The sequence below is a fragment of the Colletotrichum paranaense genome (genome assembly GCF_030867605.1).
Source record: "Colletotrichum paranaense strain IMI 384185 chromosome Unknown Scaffold_24.1, whole genome shotgun sequence".
In the NCBI taxonomy this organism is placed as follows: Eukaryota; Fungi; Ascomycota; class Sordariomycetes; order Glomerellales; family Glomerellaceae; genus Colletotrichum; species Colletotrichum paranaense.
This window is the reverse complement of record NW_026848982.1, coordinates 206241-232576: the sequence shown is the minus strand read 5'-3', so window position 1 is coordinate 232576 and position 26336 is coordinate 206241. Positions and strand designations below refer to the sequence as shown.

The 26336-nt window shown below is 51.9% G+C and overlaps 9 protein-coding genes across 9 annotated transcripts; 5 read left to right on the top strand and 4 right to left on the bottom strand.

Moving 5' to 3' along the window:
* Positions 1-124: 124 nt before the first annotated feature.
* Positions 125-2604, top strand: CPAR01_16321 (glucan 1,3-beta-glucosidase; the record flags this gene model as incomplete). The annotated part of the gene is made up of 3 exons (XM_060500566.1): positions 125-380; positions 437-682; positions 746-2604. The coding sequence occupies 3 exons, from the start codon at positions 125-127 to the stop codon at positions 2602-2604; spliced, it is 2361 nt and encodes a 786-aa protein (XP_060340747.1).
* Positions 2605-3631: 1027 nt separating this feature from the next.
* Positions 3632-6232, top strand: CPAR01_16320 (inositol phospholipid synthesis protein Scs3p; the record flags this gene model as incomplete). The annotated part of the gene is made up of 4 exons (XM_060500565.1): positions 3632-4522; positions 4575-4668; positions 5131-5267; positions 5342-6232. The coding sequence occupies 4 exons, from the start codon at positions 3632-3634 to the stop codon at positions 6230-6232; spliced, it is 2013 nt and encodes a 670-aa protein (XP_060340746.1).
* A 322-nt stretch (positions 6233-6554) lies between these two features.
* On the bottom strand, positions 6555-8230 carry CPAR01_16319 (uncharacterized protein; the record flags this gene model as incomplete). The annotated part of the gene is made up of 3 exons (XM_060500564.1): positions 6555-6761; positions 6832-7854; positions 7997-8230. 3 exons carry the CDS (start codon positions 8228-8230, stop codon positions 6555-6557), a joined length of 1464 nt encoding a protein of 487 aa, XP_060340745.1.
* Positions 8231-12795: 4565 nt separating this feature from the next.
* On the bottom strand, positions 12796-13287 carry CPAR01_16318 (uncharacterized protein; the record flags this gene model as incomplete). Its single annotated transcript, XM_060500563.1, has 1 exon — positions 12796-13287. The coding sequence occupies one exon, from the start codon at positions 13285-13287 to the stop codon at positions 12796-12798; it is 492 nt and encodes a 163-aa protein (XP_060340744.1).
* Positions 13288-15703: 2416 nt separating this feature from the next.
* On the bottom strand, positions 15704-16036 carry CPAR01_16317 (uncharacterized protein; the record flags this gene model as incomplete). The annotated part of the gene is made up of 1 exon (XM_060500562.1): positions 15704-16036. The coding sequence occupies one exon, from the start codon at positions 16034-16036 to the stop codon at positions 15704-15706; it is 333 nt and encodes a 110-aa protein (XP_060340743.1).
* A 740-nt stretch (positions 16037-16776) lies between these two features.
* On the top strand, positions 16777-18852 carry CPAR01_16316 (cytochrome P450; the record flags this gene model as incomplete). Its single annotated transcript, XM_060500561.1, has 7 exons — positions 16777-16912; positions 16973-17287; positions 17349-17863; positions 17927-18226; positions 18285-18392; positions 18447-18613; positions 18672-18852. 7 exons carry the CDS (start codon positions 16777-16779, stop codon positions 18850-18852), a joined length of 1722 nt encoding a protein of 573 aa, XP_060340742.1.
* A 270-nt stretch (positions 18853-19122) lies between these two features.
* On the bottom strand, positions 19123-21876 carry CPAR01_16315 (uncharacterized protein; the record flags this gene model as incomplete). Its single annotated transcript, XM_060500560.1, has 1 exon — positions 19123-21876. The coding sequence occupies one exon, from the start codon at positions 21874-21876 to the stop codon at positions 19123-19125; it is 2754 nt and encodes a 917-aa protein (XP_060340741.1).
* A 634-nt stretch (positions 21877-22510) lies between these two features.
* CPAR01_16314 (uncharacterized protein) lies at positions 22511-24297 on the top strand (the record flags this gene model as incomplete). Its single annotated transcript, XM_060500559.1, has 6 exons — positions 22511-22580; positions 22635-22715; positions 22787-22897; positions 22959-23161; positions 23214-24101; positions 24151-24297. The coding sequence occupies 6 exons, from the start codon at positions 22511-22513 to the stop codon at positions 24295-24297; spliced, it is 1500 nt and encodes a 499-aa protein (XP_060340740.1).
* Positions 24298-25187: 890 nt separating this feature from the next.
* On the top strand, positions 25188-26183 carry CPAR01_16313 (NAD-dependent epimerase/dehydratase; the record flags this gene model as incomplete). The annotated part of the gene is made up of 1 exon (XM_060500558.1): positions 25188-26183. The coding sequence occupies one exon, from the start codon at positions 25188-25190 to the stop codon at positions 26181-26183; it is 996 nt and encodes a 331-aa protein (XP_060340739.1).
* Between the last annotated feature and the right edge of the window lie 153 nt (positions 26184-26336).

The following is a 26336-nucleotide window of genomic DNA, read 5'->3' as shown; positions in this document are numbered from 1 at the left end:
CCTTCAACACCACTTACTTCAGTCGAGACTGAGAGCTAACCGCCAACCTTCTTCTCAGTCTTCACCTTCCTTACAACCATCCAAACACAAGAGAACCTCAAACAGCTGGCTGTGCTTCCTCGCAATGGGTTTCTCTACGGTCTTTACGGCCGCCGTCCTGGCCCTGCGCCTGTTCTCGGCGGACGTCCTCGCAGCTCCCGCGCCTGCTCCGGTTCCTCAGGCCGCTACTCCTGACGCTGCTGCCGGCTTCTGGCTCGCCTCGATTGAGCGCCGCGGTGTCTCCGCCTTTGGTGACGCCAACTATAAGATCTTCCGCAATGTTAAGGACTTTGGCGCGAAGGGTGATGGCTCTACCGACGACACAGTCGCCATTCAGGCTGGTATGTGATTTCCTTCTCTTGAAGCAAAAGAAAATAGTATGCTAACCTCAGACCAGCTATGGACGAGGGAAACCGCTGCGGCTTTGGCTGTGACTCCCAGACTACCACTCCCGCTCTCGTCTACTTCCCCGCTGGCACCTACGTTGTCTCCAAGCCTATTGTCATGAAGTACTACACTCACATGGTTGGAGATGCCACTCAGCTTCCCACCATCAAGGCCGCTGCTAGCTTCACCGGTATGGCCGTCATCGATGCCAACCCGTACGACGACCAGGGTAACAACGCCCATACCAACCAGAACAGTACGTGCTTGCTTGATATCCCAAACAACTTGTGATGTCCAGTTGCTAACTTTTCGTCCCTAGACTTCTGGAAGCTTGTCCGCAACTTCAACATTGACCTGACCGGCATGCCCTTCACCTCCGGTGCTGGCATTCACTGGCAGGTTGCCCAGGCTACCAGTCTCCAGAACATCGTCTTCAACATGCGCACCGATGGTGGCGACGCCAACGTCCAGCAGGGTATCTTCATCGACAACGGCTCTGGAGGTTTCATGACCGACCTGACCTTCAACGGAGGCAAGTACGGTGCCTTCATGGGCTCCCAGCAGTTCACTACCCGTAACATGACCTTCAACAACTGCAAGACGGCCGTCTACATGAACTGGAACTGGCTGTGGACCTTCCAGGACCTCAAGATCAACAACTGCGGCGTCGGCATTGACATGTCCAACGGTGGTGCCAGTGCTCAGACAGTCGGCTCCGTTCTCCTGCTCGACAGCGTCATTAGCAACACTCCTGTCGGCATCTTGACTGCCTACAACCCTTCGTCTTCGTCCACCAACGGTAGCTTGATCCTTGACAACGTCGACATGACTTCCAACGTCCCCGCCGCCGTCCAGATCGTCGACACCAAGGCCACCGTCCTCGCTGGTAACCAAAAGATTGGATCCTTCGTCCAGGGCAAGACCTACACTGGCACTGCCGGTCAGGGTAAGGCTGTTCAGGCTGCCCAGGATGCTATTGTCAAGCCCGCTGGTCTTCTCGCTTCCGATGGCAAGGTCGTTACCCGCAGCAAGCCTCAGTACGCCAATGTCCCTGCTAGCTCTTTCCTCAGCGCCAAGGCCAACGGCTGCAAGGGTGACGGTAAGAGTGATGATACCGCTGCCATCCAGGCCCTGTTCAACAAGGCCGGCCCCAACGACATTGTCTACTTTGATCACGGTGCCTACATCATCTCCGACACGATCGAGGTTCCCAAGGACATCAAGATCACTGGCGAGGTCTGGCCTCTTCTCATGGCCAACGGTGCCGCTTTCAAGGACCAGGCCAATCCCAAGGTCATGCTTCGCATCGGTAAGGCTGGCGACGTTGGTACCTTTGAGATGAGCGATATCATCGTCCAGACCCAGGGCCCCCAGGCTGGTGCCATCCTCATGGAGTACAACATTGCTGGCTCTACCCCTGGCGCCGCTGGCCTCTGGGATGTTCACTTCCGCATTGGAGGCAGTGCCGGAACCCAGCTTCAGTCCGACAAGTGCGCCAAGAACCCCAACGTCACTACGACCGCCAACCCTGAGTGCATCGGTGCCTACCTTCTCACCCACATGACGGCCCAGTCTTCTGGCTACTTTGAGAACACCTGGTGGTGGGTTGCCGACCACGAGCTCGATCTTCCCGACCGCAAGGCCCAGATCAACATCTACAACGGCCGTGGTGTTCTCTGCGAGGCTACCAAGGGCACCTGGTTCTGGGGTACCGCCTCCGAGCACAGCGTTCTCTACAACTACCAGTTTAACAACGCCTCCAACGTCTACATGGCTCATATCCAGACCGAGACGGCCTACTTCCAGGGTAACCCCGACGCCAAGACGCCCTTCACGGTCAACAACGCCATTCTCGACCCCAACTTTGAGACCTTCTGCACCGGGCAGAGTGACAAGTGCGCTCGTACCTGGGGTGTCCGCGCCATCAACTCCAAGGACATTCTCATCTACGGTGCCGGACTGTACAGCTTCTTCAACAATTACGACCAGGTCTGCGTTGGTGAGAACAACTGCCAGGACCACATGGTCTCTCTCGAGAACTCGGATGTCAAGTTCTTTGGTCTCAGCACCAAGGCGGCCATCAACATGGTTACGGTCAACGGCAAGGGCGCTGCGCTCGACACTGACAACCGCAACAACTTCTGCGCCACTGTGGCCATGTTCCAGGCTCCCCTCTAGGAGAGGGCCAACATCAAGTGGTACAGTGTCGAGGCGGTTGCTGGATCCCTCTAGAAGAGAGTTACCGTGCCCCGAGAGGAGCGCCGTTACCCGCACGAGGTTTTAACGATCCCGTACGCTCCAAAGTACACGGGTGCCTACGTGCCGGGTGAAGCTTTCCCTATTCCCAAGGGTATTACCGACCACCACGTCCGTCACCATGTCCATCACCACAACCACCAGCCTACTGGCGAGCACGTCCGCGAGCTTCGCTTCTAGGATCGTGGCTGTGTTTACTTTCTCCCAGATGTAGTCGTCCGCCCCAGTGGTGCGTCGCTGCATGTTCTTAACACACCCCTCTTTTATGCTATGGGATTTGGCAGGAGGCATACTTGCATCAAGGGAGTTTACGGTTTCTAGAAAACGGGATTTGGCCGTGGATCGTGAGAACACGGAGGTTTTTACGGCGGGATTGACATTCTTGTTTTGCCTCAAGGGCATTTTGATACCATTCAACGAAACAAAGTTTCACAAAGTTATCTCGTTCTTGAAGTAGCCTGTGTGACTGATTTGTAAAATTTGATGCTCGTATGAAGCCAACTAACAACCACAGCGTCATGACCTAGTCATAATTCAGTAATTGCCTCCCGCTTTCCTTTGGTGTCTTTCGAGTTCTCTCGCAATGTGTCCTCACCTTGTAATCCTCACCTTGGATTCTCGGTGTGAGGCGGCGAGTGACCTTCACCGAGAAAGAAAGGCGATGATTCGCCGATCGGCGTTTCCCAATGGCCGACTGCGCGCGTTCAGCCCCCATGATCCACCCAGGGTACGTACTGCCTTTCTATGGTACTGCGGTACCTCACTTGATGTGGCAGCAACGTCATACTCTGTGCATCGATTTCTTCCAATTCCAAGCTCTGGCGCCATTCCTCCCGCCGATTTAAGAGACCATCGTCACTCACGATCCAGCTCATTCCCAGCTTCCTTTGCCCTTTATGCGATAACAAACACTCCGAACTTCCTCTCTCACACACCCAAGACCATCGCGATGGACACGCCACCAGCAGTAAACCTGCGGTCCAAGACCAGGCGGGCACTTGACGACCTCAACGGTGCAACCACGTCGCCGCCCTCTACACCCCTCAAGACAACGAGAAACAGCCCCTACCTGCCCACACCAATCGAGACGATCGTTCTGGCTGCTTTCCCCGTCATCCTCTTCTTCGGCACCGTCTTCTCGCTTCTCTCCCCCGACGTTCGCTCGTCGGAATACGACCCCGCAGCTCAGGCCCATGTACAAGACTCCGCGCCGTCGTACTTTGCGCGCAAGTCGAACCTGTTCAACGTCATATTCGTTAAGCGAGGCTGGTTCTGGATCACGGCTGCCTTCTTTGGCTTCATCCTTACGCACCCCGCGACTACGCAAGCAACCGCGCGCGTACAGGGCACTCTACGATGGGCGCTGGTCACGACCTGGTGGTTCTTCATCACGCAATGGTTCTTTGGTCCGGCTCTCATTGACCGAGGCTTCCGCTGGACAGGCGGAAAGTGCGAGATTATTGAAGAGAAGGTCGAGATGGGTGAAGGAGATGCCAAGGAAGTCTTCACAGCGGTCGCATGTAAGGCATCTGGCGGACGCTGGCGCGGCGGTCATGACATCTCTGGACACGTCTTCCTCCTGGTTCTTGGTACTGGCTTCTTATTGTCCGAGGTCGGGTGGGTGGTTATGCGCTGGAGAGGCTCAAGAAGAGAAGAACGCAGCGTTGTCATGACGGATGGTGCTACAAAGACCGCAACAGTCGAGGCGCAAGGTTCGAAGGGAGAGCCCGTCCCAGGTGATGCTTTGGGCTTAGGAGGCAAGTTTGCCGCTGCCATTATCGCTCTGAGCTCCTGGATGCTCCTCATGACTGCCATCTACTTCCACACATGGTTTGAAAAGGTACAGTATCAAATTCCTCGCCCTTGTACAACATCGCTAACGTATAATTCAGGTCACCGGTCTCATGACCGCTCTTGCTGCGTTGTATGGCGTCTACGTTCTCCCTCGATTCATTCCTGCTATCCGCCAAGTCGTTGGTCTGCCTGGTATATAGGCAAGTCGGTATATCATATAGAAGAAAACCAAAAATAGGCATTAATGCCAGATAATACAAGAAAATACATTCCACTCGAAAATTGCCCTGACATTATTCCCGATTCGCCGACCGGTCCATGGATACCTCAACTCGGCGAGCGAATCGCAAGGTTCCCAAATCTCACGTAATCAAACGGCCAGACTACTCTTAGATCTGTTCATAGGCTGCGGTTTTTCCAACTGAAATGAATTTGTCGCCATAGTTACTGGTCTTTCGGTGTAGACCTTGGTCGGTGAGAAACTCGGTGAAGGAGGTGAGGAAGGTGAATGTGGGGGTCCGAGGTGGGGTTCCTGGGGTGTCCGTAGCTCCCAGTCCCGTCCCTTCCCAAAGTGACCTCATCTTCGTCTTCGTCTTCCTCTTCCCAACGTTACAGCAACAACAAATTTACTCCAGTCCCTCTGACCCGTACCAGATGGACCAATGTCTCCAATAAAGGCCCCGGTCAACCTGCCGGAGCTTGTCAAAGCAGCATTCAATAAGGCTCGCTCCAATGGCGACCTGACCTATTATGCAACTCAGGTCACAGTGCTCAACGCCAACTCAACCCCAGTGAGTCTGTCTGCATTGCATCACATATCCCTAGCATGAACTCCAACTGGAACTCGATTAACTCTTCCGCGCAGTTCCAACTCCGCTTCTCCCCCGCCTTGGCGAACAAGCCGGTCGCCCAGAAGCCCAAGAAGACCGATCAGCCACGCAAGCCTTTTGATCCCTTTGAAAGTCCCGAGAAGGGCCCGCTGTTCATCGCCGAAATTCCATCGTCGTCGGGTTATAACTTGGTGCTGAACAAGTTCGCCATTGTTCCTGAGCACTTCATTCTAGCCACCAAGGAGTTTAAGCAACAGACCGATCTCCTGGAGCGCGACGATTTGGCAGCAACGTACTCTTGTATAGAGGCTTACAGACAGTACGGCGAACAACATCAGGGGTATAACAGCGAGCTATATGCCTTCTTCAACAGCGGCTCACACTCGGGTGCAAGTCAGCCTCATCGACACATCCAGCTACTTCCAGTGGCGCGGATGATGGACGGTTTACCCGACGGCGCGCGATGGGACGTGCTAGCAAAACAGCTTGGCCCGCAGCACGTCTCCGGGCTGCCGTTCTTAACCTTTGCGGAGACGATCCATCGAGACATGTCCCCGGATGAGCTTCACGGCATCTATCTATCACTTTTCAAGTCGGCGGTTGATGCAGTGGAATCTCACATCGGCGCTGAGAACGACTCTGGGAATGGCGGCGCGCGCATCAGCTATAACCTTGCCATGACGAGCGACCAGTTGGTGGTACTGCCACGACTTGCCGAGGGCGCGGCCATCTTCAAAGACGGTACGGCCGTAGGAAATCTCGCTCTCAACGGCACCGTCTTGGCGGGAACGGCTTTGGTCAAAAACGAGGCCGAATGGGATGCGCTAAGGTCAGGAGGTGACGGTGATGGCGTCCAATTACTCGAAGTTTTATCGAAAATCGGCGTTCCCAAGGATAGCGGCGGAAGCCACACAAAAAAGCTGTGAAGGCACCATACACATCATGCACGTCCATGGAGAAAGGGAGGAGGGGGCAAACACACATTGCAGATGCGATGCAAGCAAACATTGGCCCAGCGGCAGGACTCTAACTAATAGAAAGCAAACATGATAAGTCAGCCGCATCCCACTCGATACCGAGATCTCCATACGAATACAACCACCAATGGTCTACCATCAATCGACATGTCACTTGTCAAAAATTACTATTTCGCTGTCCACATCACATCGTTGCCCCAAGAATCAAAGCCGATCGCATCGTCCCGTGCCTTCTCGGACTATACCCACACACTCTATACATCCGAATCCATCACTCCATTGCGCCGTATACACCCATCTGGTGCCCCGAAGCACCCATCATGAGCTCGTCCCATTTCTTGCGACAAGTCGCGTTGCCAAAGAGATAGGAGCCGCCGTTCCTCTGGATGTATTCGGCGACTTGCTTCCAGGGGATCTTGGTGGAGGCGGGATCGCTACCCTTGGCAAACTTGCGGACGGCTCTCTGGAGCAGGTGGACCTACGAGTTATAAAGTCAGCTGGTGCCAAGAAATAGAAATCATGAGGAAGAATGGCAAGCAGTAACTCACGTCCTTATCAGTCCACTCAGGCTTACGAACCCGTGCCTCCTTGCTCTTGGTGAGAGTGCGATAACGTCCACGAAGAGTCGACTCAGCCTCGCTAAAGTTTCCCTTGGCCCGGATCTCGCGGTACGTCAGGCCCTCTTGCTTGGCCTTCAGCAGGTATTCGTCCTTGGCTGAACGCTCTGCGAGATCAAGCGTAGAAGGTTGGGCCCGACAGGGCTTGGGCTGCTTTGGCCGGAGCTCAGTCTTGTGCATAGATGGGACAGGCTTGCGAACTGGAGATGCTCTACGACGTGAGGAAGAGGAATTGCTTTCATCGGCTCGCGATGAGCGTGGCTTCTCGGGGAGCTCTTTTCTGGGCCTGGACATCATGACCTGCTGGGTGAGTGGCTCATCTTTGACTCCCCTGAAGCTACCATGGCTGCTCATTGCCGCCTGTTGGCTCTCCACCTGTTGCTGATGCTCAACGAGCTGCTCCTGTGGAGTAGGGAAGAAGAGGATGGAGTTTGGCTCGGAGAAAGGGGGCGGTGATTGGGGAGCTGCCTTGATGCCGTTGAAGTCTTCAGGTACCATGGATGAAGAGGCGAAGGGTGAGTTAGCATACTCGAACTGGTCTGAAGGACTGGTAATGATGGTGCTGCCGTCTGCCGAGTTGAAGGAAGAGGAGTCGAGCAAGGTAGGAGGGGCACCCGCAGAAGAGAAGCTGCCAAAACTAGTGCCTGGATCCGATGCTGTGAAGACGGGAGAGGAGGTGGACATGCCGTGGCATAAGGTGTTGGAAGTCGACAATGGAAGACCATCAATAGGCGAGGTATCGTATTGATACGGCATCGGGGCGAACATGGACTGGACATCAGTCGTATCGGCTACCCCAAAGGGCTGCCACGTTTGACTTTGATCCATGACTTGTCTTCTGCCATTCAAAGAACTGTCAAGCCGTTGCATTCTGGCAAAGAAGATGCCATGATCAGGGTCAGCGTACGGGCTGCCCGCGGTGCCAGCTAGGTATCTGTTCCGAAGCTGTTGAGCCTAAGGCAAGAGGATGAAAGTCAGCAATATTCTTGATCACATCTCACATGATGATGAGTATGATTATGATGATGTTGATGAGTGTTGATTGTTGAGCGAACGGGAGAAAAGGGGAAAGAAGAAAATTCAACAGCCAACGCACCTCGAAACTGTCTTGGATACCGTCTGGAATGACGGCCAAAGACCAGTCCTCACTCGCCATGGCGCCCGGTTGCTGGGTGGATCTGAAGGTGAAAGAATTCTTGTGATTGTTGCGTGCGAACAGCTTCCTCTGGCGTCGGATGTTGGAGCGTTGCTGTGCCTTGACTTTCATCTCCTGCTCAAAGGCAAAGATGTCCGAGCTATGGAAGCCCCAAGGGGCAGCGACCTTAAACATCTTGAACGAAAGAGGCTGCCCGTCAGACAGACAGACCGTCGGGCTGGGCGAGGAAGCGAAGCTGAAAGGAAGCCGAACGTCTCACCGCTTCTTCTGCTGAAAGTTCTATCAGTGTCTTCTGTGCGAGTTCAGGTTTCCGACTCGCATGCAACGATGTCGTCTTCCGGCTGTGCGTTGAGGAAGAATAAGGTTGTGGGCGATTGGTTTCGGCGATCAGTGAAGAATTTTAGAGCGGCTGATGCTAGATGCAAGTGTAAGATCCCGTTGGGTGTTTCCACGGATGTCTACAAGAGCAGGATGTGGTGTTCGCTCCGACGGGAGAAGAGCGGTATAGGGGATGATCCGCGGATACCAGCGGGAGCGGTGGCGAGATGAACCAGTTCTCTCTTGTGGCTGGCCGTCAGGGGTGAAGACGTTTTGGCTCTTTGATGCCGATGGCCAATGAGTAGACGGGTGGAACTGTCCAGTCACTCGTGGCAGATATCAATAGGAGGAGAAGGAGGAGAAGGCTCGAGCACAGGAGTCAGGAAATAAGGATGAAGGCTTGTGAAGCAATAAACATTAATGACCACGAGGCGAGGTATATTCGATGAGCAGGAATCAGCCGATGTGACGAAGACTGACTGTTGGGATAAGAATGATGAAAGAAGAGTGATTGACTACAGACACCGGCTCAGGCCATCGTTGGTTTGACGGGAGGAAGGCCTCTTCAAGTACAAAGTCCTCTTCAAGTACAAAGTCGAATTTCGGCTGTCCTTCCCGCAGACCCAGGGTTTGGTTTCATTCGAGAGATGTTACGGGATATTGAAAGCGCTTTTCGACTACTGATGATCCCGTTCCCTCTCGAGGATCTCACCCCAGAAGAGCCTCATACATGAGGTCTCCTTTACCTTTTGGGCATCGTGCGTATCCGAAGCCGCTTTATTTGTCCAGGCCGGCTTCGAGCCGTCCCCGTCAACACTGATGATCATACTGCCATGGGCATCCCATCTAGGTATGGAACGTCAAGAACACCCTCCCTATTCTACTAAGCCCCGTTCAAATCTGTCAGAATTCAGCCTCTTTCGAAGTGTCCCCCACCAAACTGCAGGGTATCATCGTACTTCTCGGGCGGTGCCTACGGCCCGGGTACATCTTCGGCGCGAAGATGGCAGGATGGGTTGTATTTGTGTGTGGGCTCAGGGATCAGGACAGCCCGTGTGCTCATCTGCAGACGGGTGGCTTGGATTGCACCCATTGGGGCTCGATCGCGCATCACCATGTTGCGAAGTCCCACTTTCATCGTCAATGATTTGGAACCGCCTTTGCTACCGGGTACCGCCTTGCGCATCAACAGTTATACCCTGGCTGGCATCCCAGTAGGATCGCCCCCGTGGAAAACGCCACGAGCCTAGGTCTTTCCCACGGCTGGGGGGTAGGTATCATGTCGGGGAGTGTTTACCTGGACAAGGGTGGTCACGGGATTTCAAATCGAGAGGAAGATCGCGGATTTACTGCCGTTCAGGGTGGCGTTTTGGTCGGCTGTAGGCGTTTGACTATTGCAACGGCCTGTCGCCGTTGTATGTGGTTGGCAGACCGGTACCCTTGCTTCTCGATGCCGGCGTACTAATCCCGGCTCCTTGGGCCCTGGCTCGGGAGGTAACCGGGCTCATGCAGGAAGACTCTTCGCCTGTCCCTCCTTAACGAGGTGAGCTTCGACAGATGGAGGACCACGTCAAGGTCTTGGGCTGGATCTGGTTCGATCTGCGCTACACAGAGAATTACAGCGCAGGTATATTCAGGGTATGAGTCTTTCTACTGGGAGATGCGGCTGTAAGGTCTGGATGGTGCATGCCGTGATCTAGATCCTCGGCTGTGGAGAGTGGGGGTTGTGAAAGAACACCTCGTACCCTAGCTTGCCACGTCATTTTGGATGCTTTCCCTACTAGACTCTTGCGAGATGAAAGCGGATGGAGACCAGAAAGCGAGAAGACACACGGTTAACAATGGGGGCAACATCATGAGATGAGAGAAGGGTGGCACAGCAAGATGTCCACGTGGGAGATAACGAAAGCGGCATTGCCAACTCGACTCTTCTCGGACTCAGAGACCTCGTGAGTATCGGCCCACGACCCTCCCTTCCCCGGTGCCATGACAGGGCTGATATGGCAGTCAGCGGTTCCTTTCTCAGCATGCTGCATACCAGCAATATGGTACTGGCCCCGGACCACGTCTGGTCATCCAGCCATCCCCACTCAGCTTGGACCAAATCTGTCTAGAAGGAAGCGTGCAGGAGAGGCTTGCAGGACTCAGGATGCGTGGGGCTTCAAGTGCTGGATAGATCTGTCGTTGAGTGGTGTCCATGCATGTCATCCTGGATTCATGCAGGTGTGTAGGTAAGCAAAACACACTCTATCGAAACGGCCGAAGCGCATGTTAAAACGGGAATAGACCCCATTTTTAAATGAGGGGTAAGTGACAACTTACTCAATCAGGATGGAAGTTCGACTCCTGGAATCCAATTGAGATGACTCTCATTTTGCGGTTTGATATGTTGAATCGGGAGCTAAACCAAATAACATCAATGATGTTGACCCTGCGTAAGTATTGAGAAAACAGGATCCGTTACCATTGCGACAGTGTTGCCGTGTGAAAACTGGGCAACAGTCTGCTTGTGTCTATATGCAGAAGAAAATATCTTGGTTCTTGCTGAAGACATTCAAAATGGATTGCACTGAAGGTCATCGGTGAGTAGACGGGAACCCCTCCCTCTGTCTTCATGGAGGTGTTCATGTACAGCTAGCTCACCGGTCGTGTGTCTACGCTCTGCAGAATATATGAGCTGTCAAGCATGCGGGTTCTTGAACTCGCACGTATGCTTGCATAGGTAGTCTACACAGCCTGCATATACATGCATGGCCAGCATCTCATGAAATGGAGAAGAAGAAGAAATGACGACTTACATGCCTTACGGACGCACCGTTGGTCCCCTGGTCTCGCACGTTTCCTCAAACTTTGAATTTCTGCCCGTCTTCAAACGCTATTCTCTCTCATGGGCCATCAAACCGGACTGTCTATCCAACTGTCAGTAGTGACATTCTGCAGAACATGCTTTGATGGCGTACGATGCAGTCTGCATACATTGCGTGACTGACAAGGGAGACGATTGACATGGGTATTGGACATGTTGCTGCGGGACGTCCCAGCCCAGGCGCACCAGTCTCAACTGAGGAAGACGATGAAAAAGGGGGACACCTGGAGCCAAGATCTGCGTGACACTTGTTCGCACCATACTCGCAGGAACGGCTGGTCTTCTCAACCTGGTAAGAGATGGCCTGCCCAGAAAGAAACCTCCGCCGCATGGGTTTTGAGACCTGTCATAAGTCGGGGCCCGTTGGGGCGACGTCGTACTCACGGGTCGACGCAGAAAATCCCTGGGATCATGTCTCAAAATTTCAATGACCCAGGGGACGTCTATAGATATGCCTATAGGGAAGATTAGACACTGATGGTTGGCGGGAAGCTGCCGTTCCAGTGAGCTGGGCGAGAGACGCAATCCTCCTATAGTAGAATTTACTAATTAATGTGCAGAAGATTTCGTCAACTCAGATGGTCCCGATCCAAATCGAGATTAGATCATTGCCGTCTCCAACGCAGATGAGGGAAACCGACTGGAATTGTGGACTCTTCGGGATAATGCAGAGGGGGGGAAGGGCCGCGTCTGCCGGTGTCGGATCACTTGAGCCTGTCTCCCCTAGCGAGATGCGCCTACCGAGCTGGAACAACTCCTACGGCAAGGGAAACCAAACAGGATGTTGTCAAATAGGTATTGGTTGAAGTTGATAAAAAAGCAAAACTTCGAATCAGTAGCTGTGGATCATCGTTCAACGTCTAACGTCCAGCGCCGCAAACGTCTGGGCGGAGCCGCTTCCTGTTTTCCCACGCTTTTTTCTTCCAGTAATCTTCGGATCGATCCGAAAGAAAGAGTGTATGGTGTGTTTTTGATCGACTGATGGCGTTGTATCACTGGCTTGAAATTTCCACGCTTCGCGATGCTAATCTGAATTTGGTGTTCATGGAAAGATCTAGGTTCCGTGATGTCTACCTTTGTGACTGGCTCTCTTTAGAGAGTATTGCTCCGCGAAACGACTCAGTCCAAGAACAAACTTGCAGAATACTTGGATCCGGTGGCAATTGAGCTTTTCACCGTTGCCGGTGGTGACAGATACCCCTATTCAGCCCGGTCGAGGCCCGTTTGGTAGGTACGCAATGGAGGCTACAAACACCACCCTGACGAGCCGTCGAACACAGCTTTCACAGTGAAAATATTTCTGTCACAAAGCAGGTGACAGACTTCTGGACGCTTTGAGACTTTTCATCTCCTCTTCTTCAATTTCTCTCACATACAAGGAAACTCACTCGAAGAAAAGTTGAGGCTGTTTGTGAAATCGCCGTGTGTCTTGTGTTGTGGACTGAACATTCAAAGTTGCTATTTACACCGCAATTCCAAGTCATAAATATCTACAATGGACAAAGGTTATTTAACCTTCCAAATCTCTTCACTGTACATGTACAGCTTGGTTTTCTCAAACCATCGCAGGGACATTGATCTCCTTGATAGTCCAAACCTTTCCATTCTGGCTGCTCGAGAGACCAGAATATGTGGCCTTCTGAGCGGTGGCAACTGTCTTCCCAAAACCATTATCGGGGCCTGCAAGAGTGATGACGGTATCTATATACTTTTGTGACGCAATAGTAGGACTGCAGTTGGCGTTGCACTCGGTTCCAGTCCCGTAGCCTCTCATAAACGGGCCAGACTTGTGCTCAAACGAGCTGAGCTTTGCACCGGTGTCGGCATCGGTGACGGTCTGGCGCCAGGTATCGTTATCCGAGAGGAGTTCATATTCGATCTTGACTTTCTGGGTGCCCGATACGGCAGAAGCGTCGCCGCTGAGTTGCCCAAAGGATCCGAAAAGTGAGGCCCGGACGCACCACTGTCCCTTCTTGGCGCCACACCAAGAGTCGTCCGGCCAAGATTCTAGGGTCGTTTGGACGAGATCACCGGTGCCATTCGACATACCTGGCTACAGAGCCAGCACTCCGTTTTGTGTGGGAGGTGCGGTGCCAGGGATAATTGTTGTCGCGGCCTTGATGATGGTTGAAGTTGTTGGGCCAAGGGATACGGAGCCGCCCCAAGTATCGACTGCGGCCGAAGTGCCAATGATTGCCGCGATTATCGCTGCCTTGGAAGTTCCAGAGACCATCATGGGTATCTTGGGTTTGAGCTTCGATGACAACTGAGAATGATAAGCTTGATCGATCGAGGTGTCACTTTGACCATGTCTCAGAAAACATTGCAGGTATTTATATCTTTTTGCAAACTGGAGCGAATGAGCGAGATGACATCCTCGCACTTAATCATATTCCAGTTAATCAACTCCATCGTGAATGCGGTAGTGTTCGCCTGCCCCGTGAAGTGCTCTGTATCGTGGATTCATGTAGGAGACAATTCTCCACGACGGAGATATTTGCTTGATGCAGTTCGACATTGGATTCGACTTGCTCAACCTTTTCGTGTCCACCAATGAAAATAGTCCAATTATCCAGGTTAACCCTACCAAAGGTCCTTTCCAGTGTCACAACTGGCCGCGTTTCTACCAAAGCTTGCCGACTTGATCTTAGTGTCATCTGAAGTTCATTAAGCCAGATCCCTTTTGGGGAAGCCCCTGCCTTTTGGGACTAAAGACCAGTCGCCCCAGTATAAGCGGAACCAATCGTCCATACCCAACTCAGTGCATGGGTATATCGCCCTTGGGATCACGAGGCTTCTACTTGGGGAAAGACTAAACAAGCAACTCAAGTGCCGGCTTAGCCGCCTCTTCACCCGCACGAAGAATCGCAGTAACACTGGCCCATGAAAAGTTGGATGAAACGACAAAACATGGCGGGGGACCCGATGGCCATTGCATCTTTCACTTGAGTCAAGCCTCGGAAAATGTAAATGAGGTGATCCTAGTCGCGAAAGACGACGCCTCGGTTTCAACTTCGGCTATTTCGGTCTCGTTCTCCGTGGGAGCTTCTTGAATCCTGCTTGGTCTCGATGCGACCTAATGCATGCCTGACTGTCGGCGGACCGTGGAATACAGCGGCACTTGCATGTCTCAGCAATTTGAGAAGATCGTGAGCTAAACGAACCCTATCCGAGTCTGATGCGAGGAACCATTGGTTTTGCTGTGAAATAAGTGTAACTGTAAGTACTTACCCAGTGAAAGAACTGGATAATACATGCGCATGCGCCGCCTGGGCCGCCATCTTTCTTGATCACTTTAAAAGCTGTCGCAGAGACAGGCACAAATATGTTTGAAGTCCATTTGTCAAATTGCTACGGTAGTTCAGGCTTCTTAGAAGCGAGAATAGTACCAGATTCAAATTTCACGTAAGATCAAGGTCGCGGATCACAAAGCACCTTACCAGAAGACTCTTTGCTACGTACCTTGCCAAACCCCACGAGTCTCGGCACGGCTATCAGTGAAATACCTGTAATCATCGCGGATGAGTGTTAGGAGTAGCTGCGAAAAGCCCACGATTACCAATATCTCTCCCTTGAGGTTTCTGCAACCACCGAGTCGCTCGTGATGACACTTATGAAGTCAATCAGTCGACAAAAATCAGGACAAAGTCTCGTCTGAATGGAAGATTTTGAGACACGTCTGAATCAATGCCGCTCATGTTGCCGTACAACCCCTCAATTTTGAAGCGCGACTTCGCATTTCTGTCTGTAGCATGTTCCATGACAAACGGCAGATGGAGCAGCTCTCATGAGGCCGATACAAATTTGCAGTCAGGATAGGCTGACCAAAGTATCGGCATTATTCCTGGACGATCTCACTTGAAGAGTCGTGCAATCAAATATCACGTTCTTCCCAAATCCCTGTGTCGTGGTTCATCCCACGATCGACCAAGGCATCACGTTAGAGTGGATGCATCTAAATGTCTGCGCTTGCGATGAAGCTTACTTGCACGTGAGCGATAGTACACAGAAACTAGGCACCGTTACTAATACCATGCTGATTGTCTTGGTGCCGAACGATCATTATTGCCGGAAAGTACTCCGTAAAACCTCAAGCGCCAACGCGTGGGGCCCCAGGATAATGCGACCCAACCAAACCTCTGGAACGGTTCGTCATGATTATCAATCTCGGGTCGTAAGGCTGTCCTTGTTGCCTATTGCTAAATCTTTTTGATCACCATACTCTAGACTGCCCCCGTTCTCTGTCCGATTACTGCGGAAGGGGGAGCAGAGTTTCTAACTGGCTGTTCGTACCATGTGGTGTGACGATGCCAAAACGCTATGTTTCTAGAGTTCAGAAGAAGGTTTAGATTTGTTTAGTGAAACAAAAACGTTAAGAAAAGGCCCGCGGCGCAGATTGGCCAGCGGAACTCCAGCAAGCGGGCATCGAAACGCTCCTTAAAGTGTAAATCTTGTTGAAAGTCCTAAAGGTCTTGTTCCTCTTGTTCCTGTTGGCTGCAACTTCCACAAATTGCATCGAACGAGCGACAGGGTTCCAACCAACCTGGTTCCCGCAACCCGGGAATGAAGCTGTCTTGCCCCGAAGGATCAGCCCCAGCATTGCACAGAGCGTATGGATGGTGCAGCTCTTTCAACTTATGTGCCGCACTCCCACGACTCTTCCGATTATGGTGCCGAAGTCCCGACTTGCGAGCACCGATAGCAAAGAAATCACAAGATAAGCTACCGTCGCAAAAGCATAAGCGGCATAGTTCAGACATTGGTGACGACTTAATGGGAAACGGTGATCTTGGCATTCTGTCAACGGTACACCCGATCGAAGCCACGCCCACCTGTTGGTCCTGGTTCGTCGCATCACGATGATTCTACATGGTCCTAGTGGGCGTTTAGATAAGATGGCGGTGGAACCTCTGCTTGTTTGACGTTCCATTGCATCTCCAAAGTCCCAAAATCCCTGGAGTCCATGATAAAAATGTTCAGCTAGACATCCACTCTCGCCAACCAATATCGGCCATCACCAATTCTCGTCAATCGGCCCCCATCTCAGTCGTCAGCAAATTCGATAGTACAGCTCCTTGCTGACATACTCCACACGTCAACTCCGCAATGCACAGGGTACGATGACCCTTGTGAGCCACTCCCAGCCGCAGCAATTGCCACTATCCGAACTGCTTTCTCCATACTCCTACCCACAGGCTGAACAGACATCCAGGCATTTGGTTCCTAGGGGATGTGATCCAGGTCTGCAGCCGTTTGACGTTCACCTGCATCAATCGAGCTGTTCTGTGAGTGCGGAGCTGCCGCCGTACCCTGTTGCCGTGGTAGGATCCCTCGATCCATGTACTTCGCAGGGACTGATCCGTTCCAGCCAATACCTCACGAAATTTCAACAACATTGCTTACAGTTGTACCGTCGACAATCGATGGTACAACTTCTTCCTGGGGCTCTGTTCCTACTCATGACGAACCGGCTCAAGGTGATTGGTCTTTTCTGCTCCAATACCCACACAAAGACCGATCAGGACCTTTTTCCGTGATGGCGCATAGTTCTCGGTGCAGCCAACAGAGGTTGGGCAGAACCCAGCTTTGCCTATTTAGCCCGACGAAATCAAATCGGGAAATGCCTCATACTATACCTTGCTGTCTGCAGAGTGTACACATGAATGGAAACGGTAATACCGTGCCCCCCATTCTGGAGAAGAGATACGACGTTGTGACTGATACATAAACAGCGGTATTACCGGCCGTTGGGAAGTTCGGTTTCAAGCAATCAAGCTCACAGTCAGAATCAACTTCAGAGATTGTCTTCATCATGACGTGGTTCGCTGCACTCTCGGTGTCCGGCGCCCTAGACGATCTTGTCGTCAAGGCGGTTTATCTAGGGCTCTTCTACCTTATCGTCAAGTACACATACCGGATGTTTTTGTCTCCTATCGCTAGTTTTCCCGGGCCGAGAATTGCTGGTATCACCAAACTTTACGAAGCTTATCATGTTCTGCTGAAGAACGACTGGCTGGAGAATCTTGTCTCGCTCCACGAGAAACATGGTAATTTGTGCACCTGTTGCTCGCTTTGTGGACTTAAAATTAACTCGAATTGTCATTACAGGACCGGTTGTTAGAATCGGGCCTAACGAGCTTCACTTTGTCGACAACAAGTTCAACCTCGACCACCACCGGCGGCCCGACCTCTTCAAGTGCAACAATTACTATGGTCTTCTCAACAAACTCCTTGGCGGATTGGCCAGCCCTACAAAGCATGCGCAGAGGGCAGCAGTTATGCGGCCAATATTCTCTGGCCAGACTTTGGCCGAATACTCCAAGACGTTGGATAAGCACATCGAGTCACTTCACTCCCGCCTTGCTGATGCTGCTTCGGATAAGGGAGTTATTAACTTGACGCATTACCTTTGGGCTTACACCAACGATGTCATGATCTCGTATCTCACCGAGGAAAACTATGGATTTCAGAAGGTCTACGATTTGCAAGCTACTCACGATGCGACACGAGCCTTCAGCGCCATCGACCTCGCCACCGTACTGAGGTGTATGCCACCGGTCAAGACTATGTTTGATTATGTTCCAGCTCTTCGATCATTTTCACCTTTGGGGTGGCTTGATAACGTAAGCTCGTTGATCGACTATCCCCGAATACTACATCAAATTCGCTGACCTCTTTGTGATTAGTTGATTAGTTCTCACGTCAGACCTATGGTTAAGTCTTGGGACGACGAGAATAGTCATCAAAGTGTGTTGGCTCGAATCTTCAACGAGATAGGGAACGAGACACAGACTGTGCACGAGTCGTCACAAGCTATTTTTATTGGAAACGAGTCTCTTCTCAGCAACTTGACCTTTGTCCTTCATCATCTTATTCAAAACCCGGAATGCATCAAGAAAATTCGATCCGAACTGGATACTTTGGATATTGGCACATATGGGCACCGAATCTGGAGGGATCCAAAGACCGCTCAACTCAGGTATCTGGTAAGTGGCTTGTTGATGTTGACCTACACTAGATAGAACTTGGCGCTGACGCCCCCAGGATGCTGTATGCAGAGAGTCGTCCCGCTTGAGCTCACCCAGTTGGCATCGTCAACCCCGACAGAGTGACACTCCGGTGAAATACCAAGGAGCCATAATACCCCCAATGGTAAGAGGGAGGATTTTAGTCACTTTCACTCTGACTGTATCTGACACGTCGTAGACGAGTATGAGCTTTACCTTACATTTGCTCGAGCGCGATGCCACCCTCTTCCCAGACCCGAATACTTTCAAGCCTGAAAGATGGCTCGGTTTCAACCAAGAGTCGAAGACAACCAAGGGACATTCCGTTTCATTTGGTACTGGTACGAGAACATGCTTAGGGCAACAGTAGGTTTAGTCCGACCGTCTCAAGAGTTTCCCCCTACTAACACACATGCTTCACAAGTATTGCTCACAGAGTTCTACGCAAAACAGTCGCTTTTCTCATTTACAACTTCAACATTTCATTGTGGGACGAGAAGATGGATAGGGCAGATGGATTTCGGTATTTAAACACATACCCCAAGAAAGGTCACGAAGGCTACATGAAGGTCCAGATGACTCCGCGTTTTGGATCGATTGCATAGCGACTCAGCGACTGTTTTCTTCATTTGACAAATATTTCCCCCCAAGAATCCCAGATCATCAAGTTTTCCTTCACTGCTATGTCACTTCAACTGGGTTATTCACCTCAGAATGCTTTTAGAACGAGGTTGAGGTTCAGAGCAAGAGATAGTATTGAATGATACCCAACAATGTCAAGAACTTCTTTATCCAACCTCGACATTACAAACATAAACAGAAACCCCACAAGCTACAAAGACCATAAGAACCCGAGATGCGTGAAAGGACCGAGCCTAGCCCGCGATTGTGTTCGGTGGCAGGGGCTGGTTCGCCGCCACGAAGGGCAGGGGCGGCCACTCGCCTGGGTCAAAGGTATCCTCAAACTTGTGGACCCCTGAGTGTACCACAAGCCCATGACGTTGTTGGCATGTCTCCGCGGCAAAGGACCTTGGTAATCCTGAAGGTAGAAACACCACTGCGGAGCAGTTTGGCGGCACTTCTAGCCACATGTTGAATTTCGTACCTTCCAGCACCCATTCGCAAACCACTTTTCCATAAGGACCGTCAAAAGTGACAGTAGCGTTCGTCAAGTTCCCACCTGGAACAGGTTCCACACGAATCACTCTCCAACCCGGCTCTTGGGGTGAGATGCCGCCGACAGATCCGTGAAGCCAGTCTGCTACTGCGCCAAGGGCGTAATGGTTGAAGCTGGTCATCTGTCCTGGGTTGATTCGCCCGTCTGGTAGCATGCTATCCCATCGCTCCCATATCGTTGTTGCCCCCTTGGATACGACAGGGTACAACCAGCTAGGACAAGTTTTCTCTAGAAGCATACGATATGCCAGTTGTGGGCGTCCGATCTTTGTGAGCGCATGCGATATCACTGGCGTACCCGCAAAGCCCGTACTGATATGGAAGCGTGCAGTCCGTACCAGCTTCTCAAGAGCCTTTGCCGCAGTCTGGCGTTGTAATATGTCGTTGGGATACAGGCCAAACTGAAATGCAAGGGACAGCCCAGTCTGAGAACTCGACATCAGGTTACCTTCGGGCGTAATGTAACGCCTCTGGAATAGTTGTTTCAGCTTCTCGCCATCACTGGCATACTTGGCAGCCAAATCAAGCTTTCCGATCGCCGCACAGAGGCGCGAGAAGACCACGGTCGTGTGTACCAGGTAAGCATTCGCGACAAGGATACTGTCAGTACGACCGTTTCCAGGATCATCGGGAGGTGCACTTGGATCAAGCCAGTCGGCGAGCTGCCACTTGTCCGGGTTCCAAAGACCGTCGCAAGCACGATCAACTCCTTCGTCAAGCCAAGTTTGCATGCTGACAAACTGCCTCTCAAGCAGTCCCTTGTCAGAGCTGTATTGGTATAACGCGTCTGGCGCGAGAACAGTCACGTCGTCCCATACAGCCTGAGCAATGTGTGGCCAGTTAGGAGAAATGGCCAGAGGAACAACCAAAGGAGGAATTCCTCCCTTGCCTTCTTCCAGTTGTTCAGCCGCCACATCCTCAAGCCAGTTGCCTAGGATCCCCAATGTATCGTATAGAAATGTTGCCGTAGGACAAAATACCTGCAAGTCTCCGGTCCATCCTAGTCTTTCGTCGCGTTGAGGGCAGTCCGTTGGAATTGACAGGAAGTTACCCCGCATAGACCAGACCACGTTCTTGTGAAGTTGATTGACGTAGGGGTTCGAACATTCAAAGAAACCTCTGCGCCTCATATCCGTGTGTATCACGAGAGCTTGGATGTCGTCTTCGGATGGGCCACTACCAGGCCAACCATCGACTTGGACATATCTAAAGCCGTGAAAGGTGAACTTGGGCGACCAGTTGAGAAGAGGCTCCCCTGATCCAATGATAGTATCGCAACACTTCGCATCTCTCAAAGGTCTGATGCCTAGTTCGTCGTTTTCCATCACTTCGGCGTGGCGGAAAGTGATCTCTGCTCCCTCCTTGGGGCGGACTGACTTGACGAGGAGCTTACCGACAAGATTCTGGCCAAAGTCTAGAATTGTCTTTCCAGTCTTGCTCAGAAAGACCTTGACACAAGGCTTCGTCTCAATGACTCGTACTGGCGGCGCGTCTGGTGCTACCATTGTTGCTTGAGGCCATGGGAGAAGTCTTGTGGCTGATGTCGTCTGAGTCACTTCGGGGGACTTCCAATCCCTCTCCTCTTCCCGCATATCGTACACTTCTCCATCGTAGATCTCACTTCTGACAAGCGCGCTGGGAGTACAAGACCAAGATTCATCTGACAGAAGGCTCCATGGCGTACCAGACCCTCGGTCAACTTCTAGTTGCGCAAATAGCCCGAGAGTGTCGCCATATCGAAATCGAATGCCGCCCTTGAAACCGAGACGTCCGGCGTACCACCCCTCCGCAACCTCGACGCAGATCGTATTCTTGCCCCCTGGGATCAAGAGCCTTTCCACGTCAAGGATGCGATAGACGAGACGATGCTTGTAGCTGGTCCAACCCGGAGCCATGCACTCGTCTGTGACTGGCTTCCCGTTGATCCAGGCTTCGAAGACACCCAAGGATGTGATGTACAATCGAGCTGAAGAGGATCTGAGATCGAGCTCCTGGGGTAAGATGAAGTCCTTGCGGAAGCGAATATGTCTCAAAGGGCCATAAGGTCCAATTTGCTCTGCCGCGGTGATGAAGTTGGCTCTGAAGTCGTCTTTCTTCAGCAGCGCAGCTTCCACAGTTGCTGGTTCAGACCACGCGCTTGGCTCTTCTTTGGCGTAGGACTCTTCGACCAGGCTCTTCCCATACACCCGCACTCGAACTATCGCAGCTTCGCGAGAAGATAGGTCTCTTGCTGGCCACGGCACAAGCACAGATTGGTCGCTGACCTCGGGGAAGCTCTGGGGCTTCTCGTCAGAAGCAAATTTGATCTCAATCTCGTAAGAAGTCTGGACCCAGCCAGCGATGGTCTCGTCGGTGCTTTCGAATCGCCATGAGATCCTTGGCCTTGATGTTGCTACACCGAGGCCACTGTGGTGGTGGTCAAAGACAGGCTTCGTAATTGCTGGGCAAGACATGGTTTGTTGTGTGCGACTAGGCTCTGGCATTCATCAACCCATGCATTTCAATGAATCTGGATTTCGAGAGGTGAAATAGACTCAACAAAACCATTGCGGTCTAATGGTCCCCGTGCTTGGCAGGTTCCGGCTCAAAGAGGCACCGATTCGGTCTCGATTTGGCACGAGGTCATGATCATCGCCGCGCGGTAAACTGCCGGTATCCCAGGGGCGGGAATGTACGTATCGGCAACGGCAGCGGTTCCGACGCAGCCAAGTCTTTCATCGACCACTCACGAGACGTTCATGATGTGGGATTTCGAGGCTTATGCGGAGACTCCGCGCCCCCGCATGCTCTAGCTCCCCAGTCGTTTGAGCCAGCTCAGGGAATCTGCCGAAATGAGTCGGGGCAATCATGGTTACTAGACGAGTTTGTCATGACTGCTGCATTCTGGCCTCCTGTTTGGCAGCATCTTTAAGGCGTAAAGCCGAGTTTATCGGTGTACCTTTGCACCGAATATGTGGCAAGGTAGATAGCCATTTTGATATAGAAGATAATCATGCCCCGGATTTCAACTTGCATAATGGAACCACAGTTCCCCAGATTTGTCTTGACCCCACACATCCCTACTGTCAGTATTTTCGTGACTTTGGTATGGGTTTCCTCATCGTCGCTGTGGCGCTTGTCGCCGCTCAGGGTGGTTTCATATATGGGTTTGACTCTGGTTCGCTTCCAACTTCTTGGGTCCAGCTACTCAGGTAATACTGACTCAAATTAGGAATTATCGCCACAACCTTTGGCCATGACAGTTTCAAGCTCAAGATGTATGGACCGTCTATGGTCAACACTAGCTATCAAGGTAATATTATCCACTCAACCCGGGAACATCCCATTTGGCATGGGGGCGCCGCTGACTCTTTGTCTTCACAGGCGCCATCGTATCGGTCTATAATGCTGGTCAAGCTATCGGAGGAATGACAGTAGGCTACCTTGCCGACAAGCTTAGTCGAAAGTACACGATTCTTCTTGCTTCGATCTTGAGTTAGTTCTCCCCGCTCGTGGCAAAGCATATACCATGGATGCGTTCCTGATGTTTTAACAGCGATCATTGGCTCTATACTCCAATGTGCCGCCGTCCAAGTTGGCATGATGATAGCAGGCCGTCTTGTGGCTGGCATCGGCTGTGGTCAACTACTCTCGGTTGTTCCCATCTACCTTGCCGAGGTTGCGCCTCCAGCGCGTCGTGGCTTCCTTGTCGGACTTCAGGGAATGATGATAGCCATAGGCTTTGGCGTTGCTAATTGGGTATGTGCATGTATACATCCTATTTCTCTCTCATACACTGACCGTCTTCAAGGTTGGCTACGCAGGTGCATTTGCCATGGGAGACGGCCAATGGCGGATTCCACTGGCAATGCAGCTTCCCATTCCTGTTCTTCTCTCTGTAATGGTCTTCCACGTACCGTTCTCGCCCCGTTGGCTTATACTGCGCGATCGATACGAAGAAGCGAGAACCGTCCTGGCGAACCTACATGGGGCTGCGGACAACGATGATCTGGTTGGACGCGAACTCATACAAATCCGTGAGCAAATTCTCCTGGAGAGGTCTCAGGGCAACATGGACTGGATGACGGCCTTGCGCGCACTGTTTTCCAGAAAGTACGTCCGCCGTACACTCACTGCCGCATTCATCGTCACCATGGGACAGCTCAGCGGCTCCTCGGTCATACAGAACTTTCAGAACATCTTCTACGCCACTGTCGGGTTCACTGGTAGAACGGCGCTACTCATCAGTGGTGCTTACGGCATGATGGGAATTCTGGGCCAGGTCATCTACCTCTTCGTCGTCGCAGACCGCTGGCCACGAACACGTACTCTATGGAGCGGTTCTCTGGTGTTGAGTGCCATGATTGCATTATGCATGGCTCTCAGCGCAGTCTATGGTAACAAGAATAACGACAGTGCGGCAGGAGCAAGGGCGGCCATCAGCGCCATCTTCATCTACTCCATGTGTTACGCCATTTTTTTCAATGCCATGATCTGGGTTGTTCCATCGGAGCTGTTCCCTTTCTTCCTAAGAACGAAGGGTCTGGCATTTGCCGTTGCTGCCAAGTCTGTTACAGCAATCGTACTCTCGCAAGTCACCCCGCTGGCTATCGCCTCCGTTAGCTGGAGATACTACTCACTTTTCATCGCAACAAACCTAGCGGCCGCTGTCTTCTACTTCTTCTTTCTGCCAGAGACTGTGAGTCATATCATCAAGTAGCACGCAATCTCTTGCTAATCTTTGGCAGTCCGGGAAATCCTTAGAGGAAATTGCGGAGCTATTCGGAGATGACCTAGCAACAAACCGCCTGGGCGAGCTGGACGTGGACGCGAAGAATGGAATCGGACCAGAGGCGGAGCTTCATGAATTCGCCGAGAGGCGATCTCGGGTTTGAAAAGTTCAGACGACAAGTACATCGTAGTGTTGCGGGCGCCTCTTCACACCTTGTGAGAGCACAAAACCGTGTCTAGCACATTAAGTATCCCGTAAACTAAGTGTATGCAGTAGGTAGCTCATCAGGGCCATCTACTAAGCCTTGGCCTTGCAATTTTAAGAAGTCGAGCCCACCTGCAGTCACTAGTACTGCTCCCTATGTGATACCAATGATTAAGGCAGGCGACTGCAGAGCTCACTGCCTCATAGACTTGGCTACTGAGGTTGATTGAGAAAACAGAAAAGAGTCATTAATAAGACAGAACGTTAATCCTTAGAACTGTGTAAAACAGGAAGCTGTTACTCAACTTCAATCTCTTAACTCCTTCAAGTTGCTAACCGCTGGAACATCGACCGAGAAGACCGTTGATTCGGTGACAAGTCCGATACTCCCCGCGATGTCACTGCCGCGAACCATCGAGTTCATCGCTGCGGGGGCGTAGATCATGCGGGGTGTAAGCGTTGCCACCCGGGCTTCTTCCCGGTGAGGAGGTGCATCCCCGGAGAGAGTTCGGAGAAAGGTCAAGTTGAAGGAAAGCCCATGATGCTTATGTCACCATTGAAGATGCAGTACTACTTAGTGTTAGGGTAGGAACATGTGGATAGCATAAAGTTTAGGATATCTGCTGAATGGGCGCATTTGAATCACTTCAAGACGTGGACGAATCGTTGGAGAAATTTCCTGTTCCAAACATCGTACTGCATACACCCAGACTCATCGAGTTCATCGAAACACCTACCACTTCGTTTCACAGGTTTTCAATCCTGTAGTGAACGCTCTACAAGCTCGAGCAACAGTGTCATTTCTTCTACGCTACTTTCTCGTACAGCATACACATTTCAAATCGCAATATGGCATCTAAAGCGGATCACATCCTCATAACCGGGGCCGCCGGTTTCATTGGCCAGGAGCTCATCACCGCCCTCCTTCTCTCATCGCCTTCCATTCATCTCACAACAACAGACATAACAACCCCTCCCATTCCGCCACAAGCTCTCTCTCACGCATCTCGTGTGACATCACTTAAAACAGACCTCACTTCATCGGAGGCAGTCGCTTCTCTTCTTACGAGTCACTCGCGTTTCGACGCAATCTACCTTCTCCATGGCATCATGTCTGGAGGCGCGGAAGCGAACCTGGAACTAGGCCTTGCCGTAAACCTCGACAGCCACCGCGTAATTCTCGATGCCTTGCGCCAAGAAGCATCTCCGCATCGTGGATCCGTTGTGGTATTCCCCAGCTCATTGGCAGTCTACGGTCCTGCAGCACCGGGCCAGATCAACACCGAGACAACTTGCCCGATTCCCCAGTCTTCGTACGGCGCCCAGAAGCTGATAATCGAGACGCTTCTGGGAGATTACTCACGCCGTGGGCTGCTAGATGGACGAATTGTGCGGTTACCTACCATCATCGTCCGTCCGGGCGCCCCAAGCGCGGCGGCTTCCTCCTTTGCTTCGGGCATTGTGAGGGAGTCGCTCAAAGGTGAGGGAAACATCTTACCAGTGAGGCCGGAACTACCTATGTGGGTGTGCTCTCCGAAGACGGTGGTCAAGAATCTGGTGGATATCAAGGGCATTCCTCATGAGAAGTTTGGGATTTCTAGAGTTCTCAATTTGCCCGGCGTTACTGTCACCGTGGCGGACATCCTGAATGCGCTAGAGGTTGTCGGAGGTACAGAGGCTAGGAAACTGGTGCGCGAAGAGAGAAGCCCGCAGATTGAGGCGATCGTCGGTTGTTGGCCGGCTTATTTCGATGTTTCGAAGGCCCTTGGCCTCGGCCTTTCTCAGGATGGGGATCTGATAACCACAGTCAAGGACTTTGCAGAACGCCTTCGGGCCAGTGTTTAGATATCTTCCTTCCCGTTGAGTGGATGTTCAGTGTGGTGGCATTTTCTGCACATAGTGCATTTCTGAGAAGATTAGCATGACATCGGGAAGTGGCTTTGACATAGGGAAGAATCATAGAAGAAGCTAGATCAAATATACATTCTGCGGTATTTT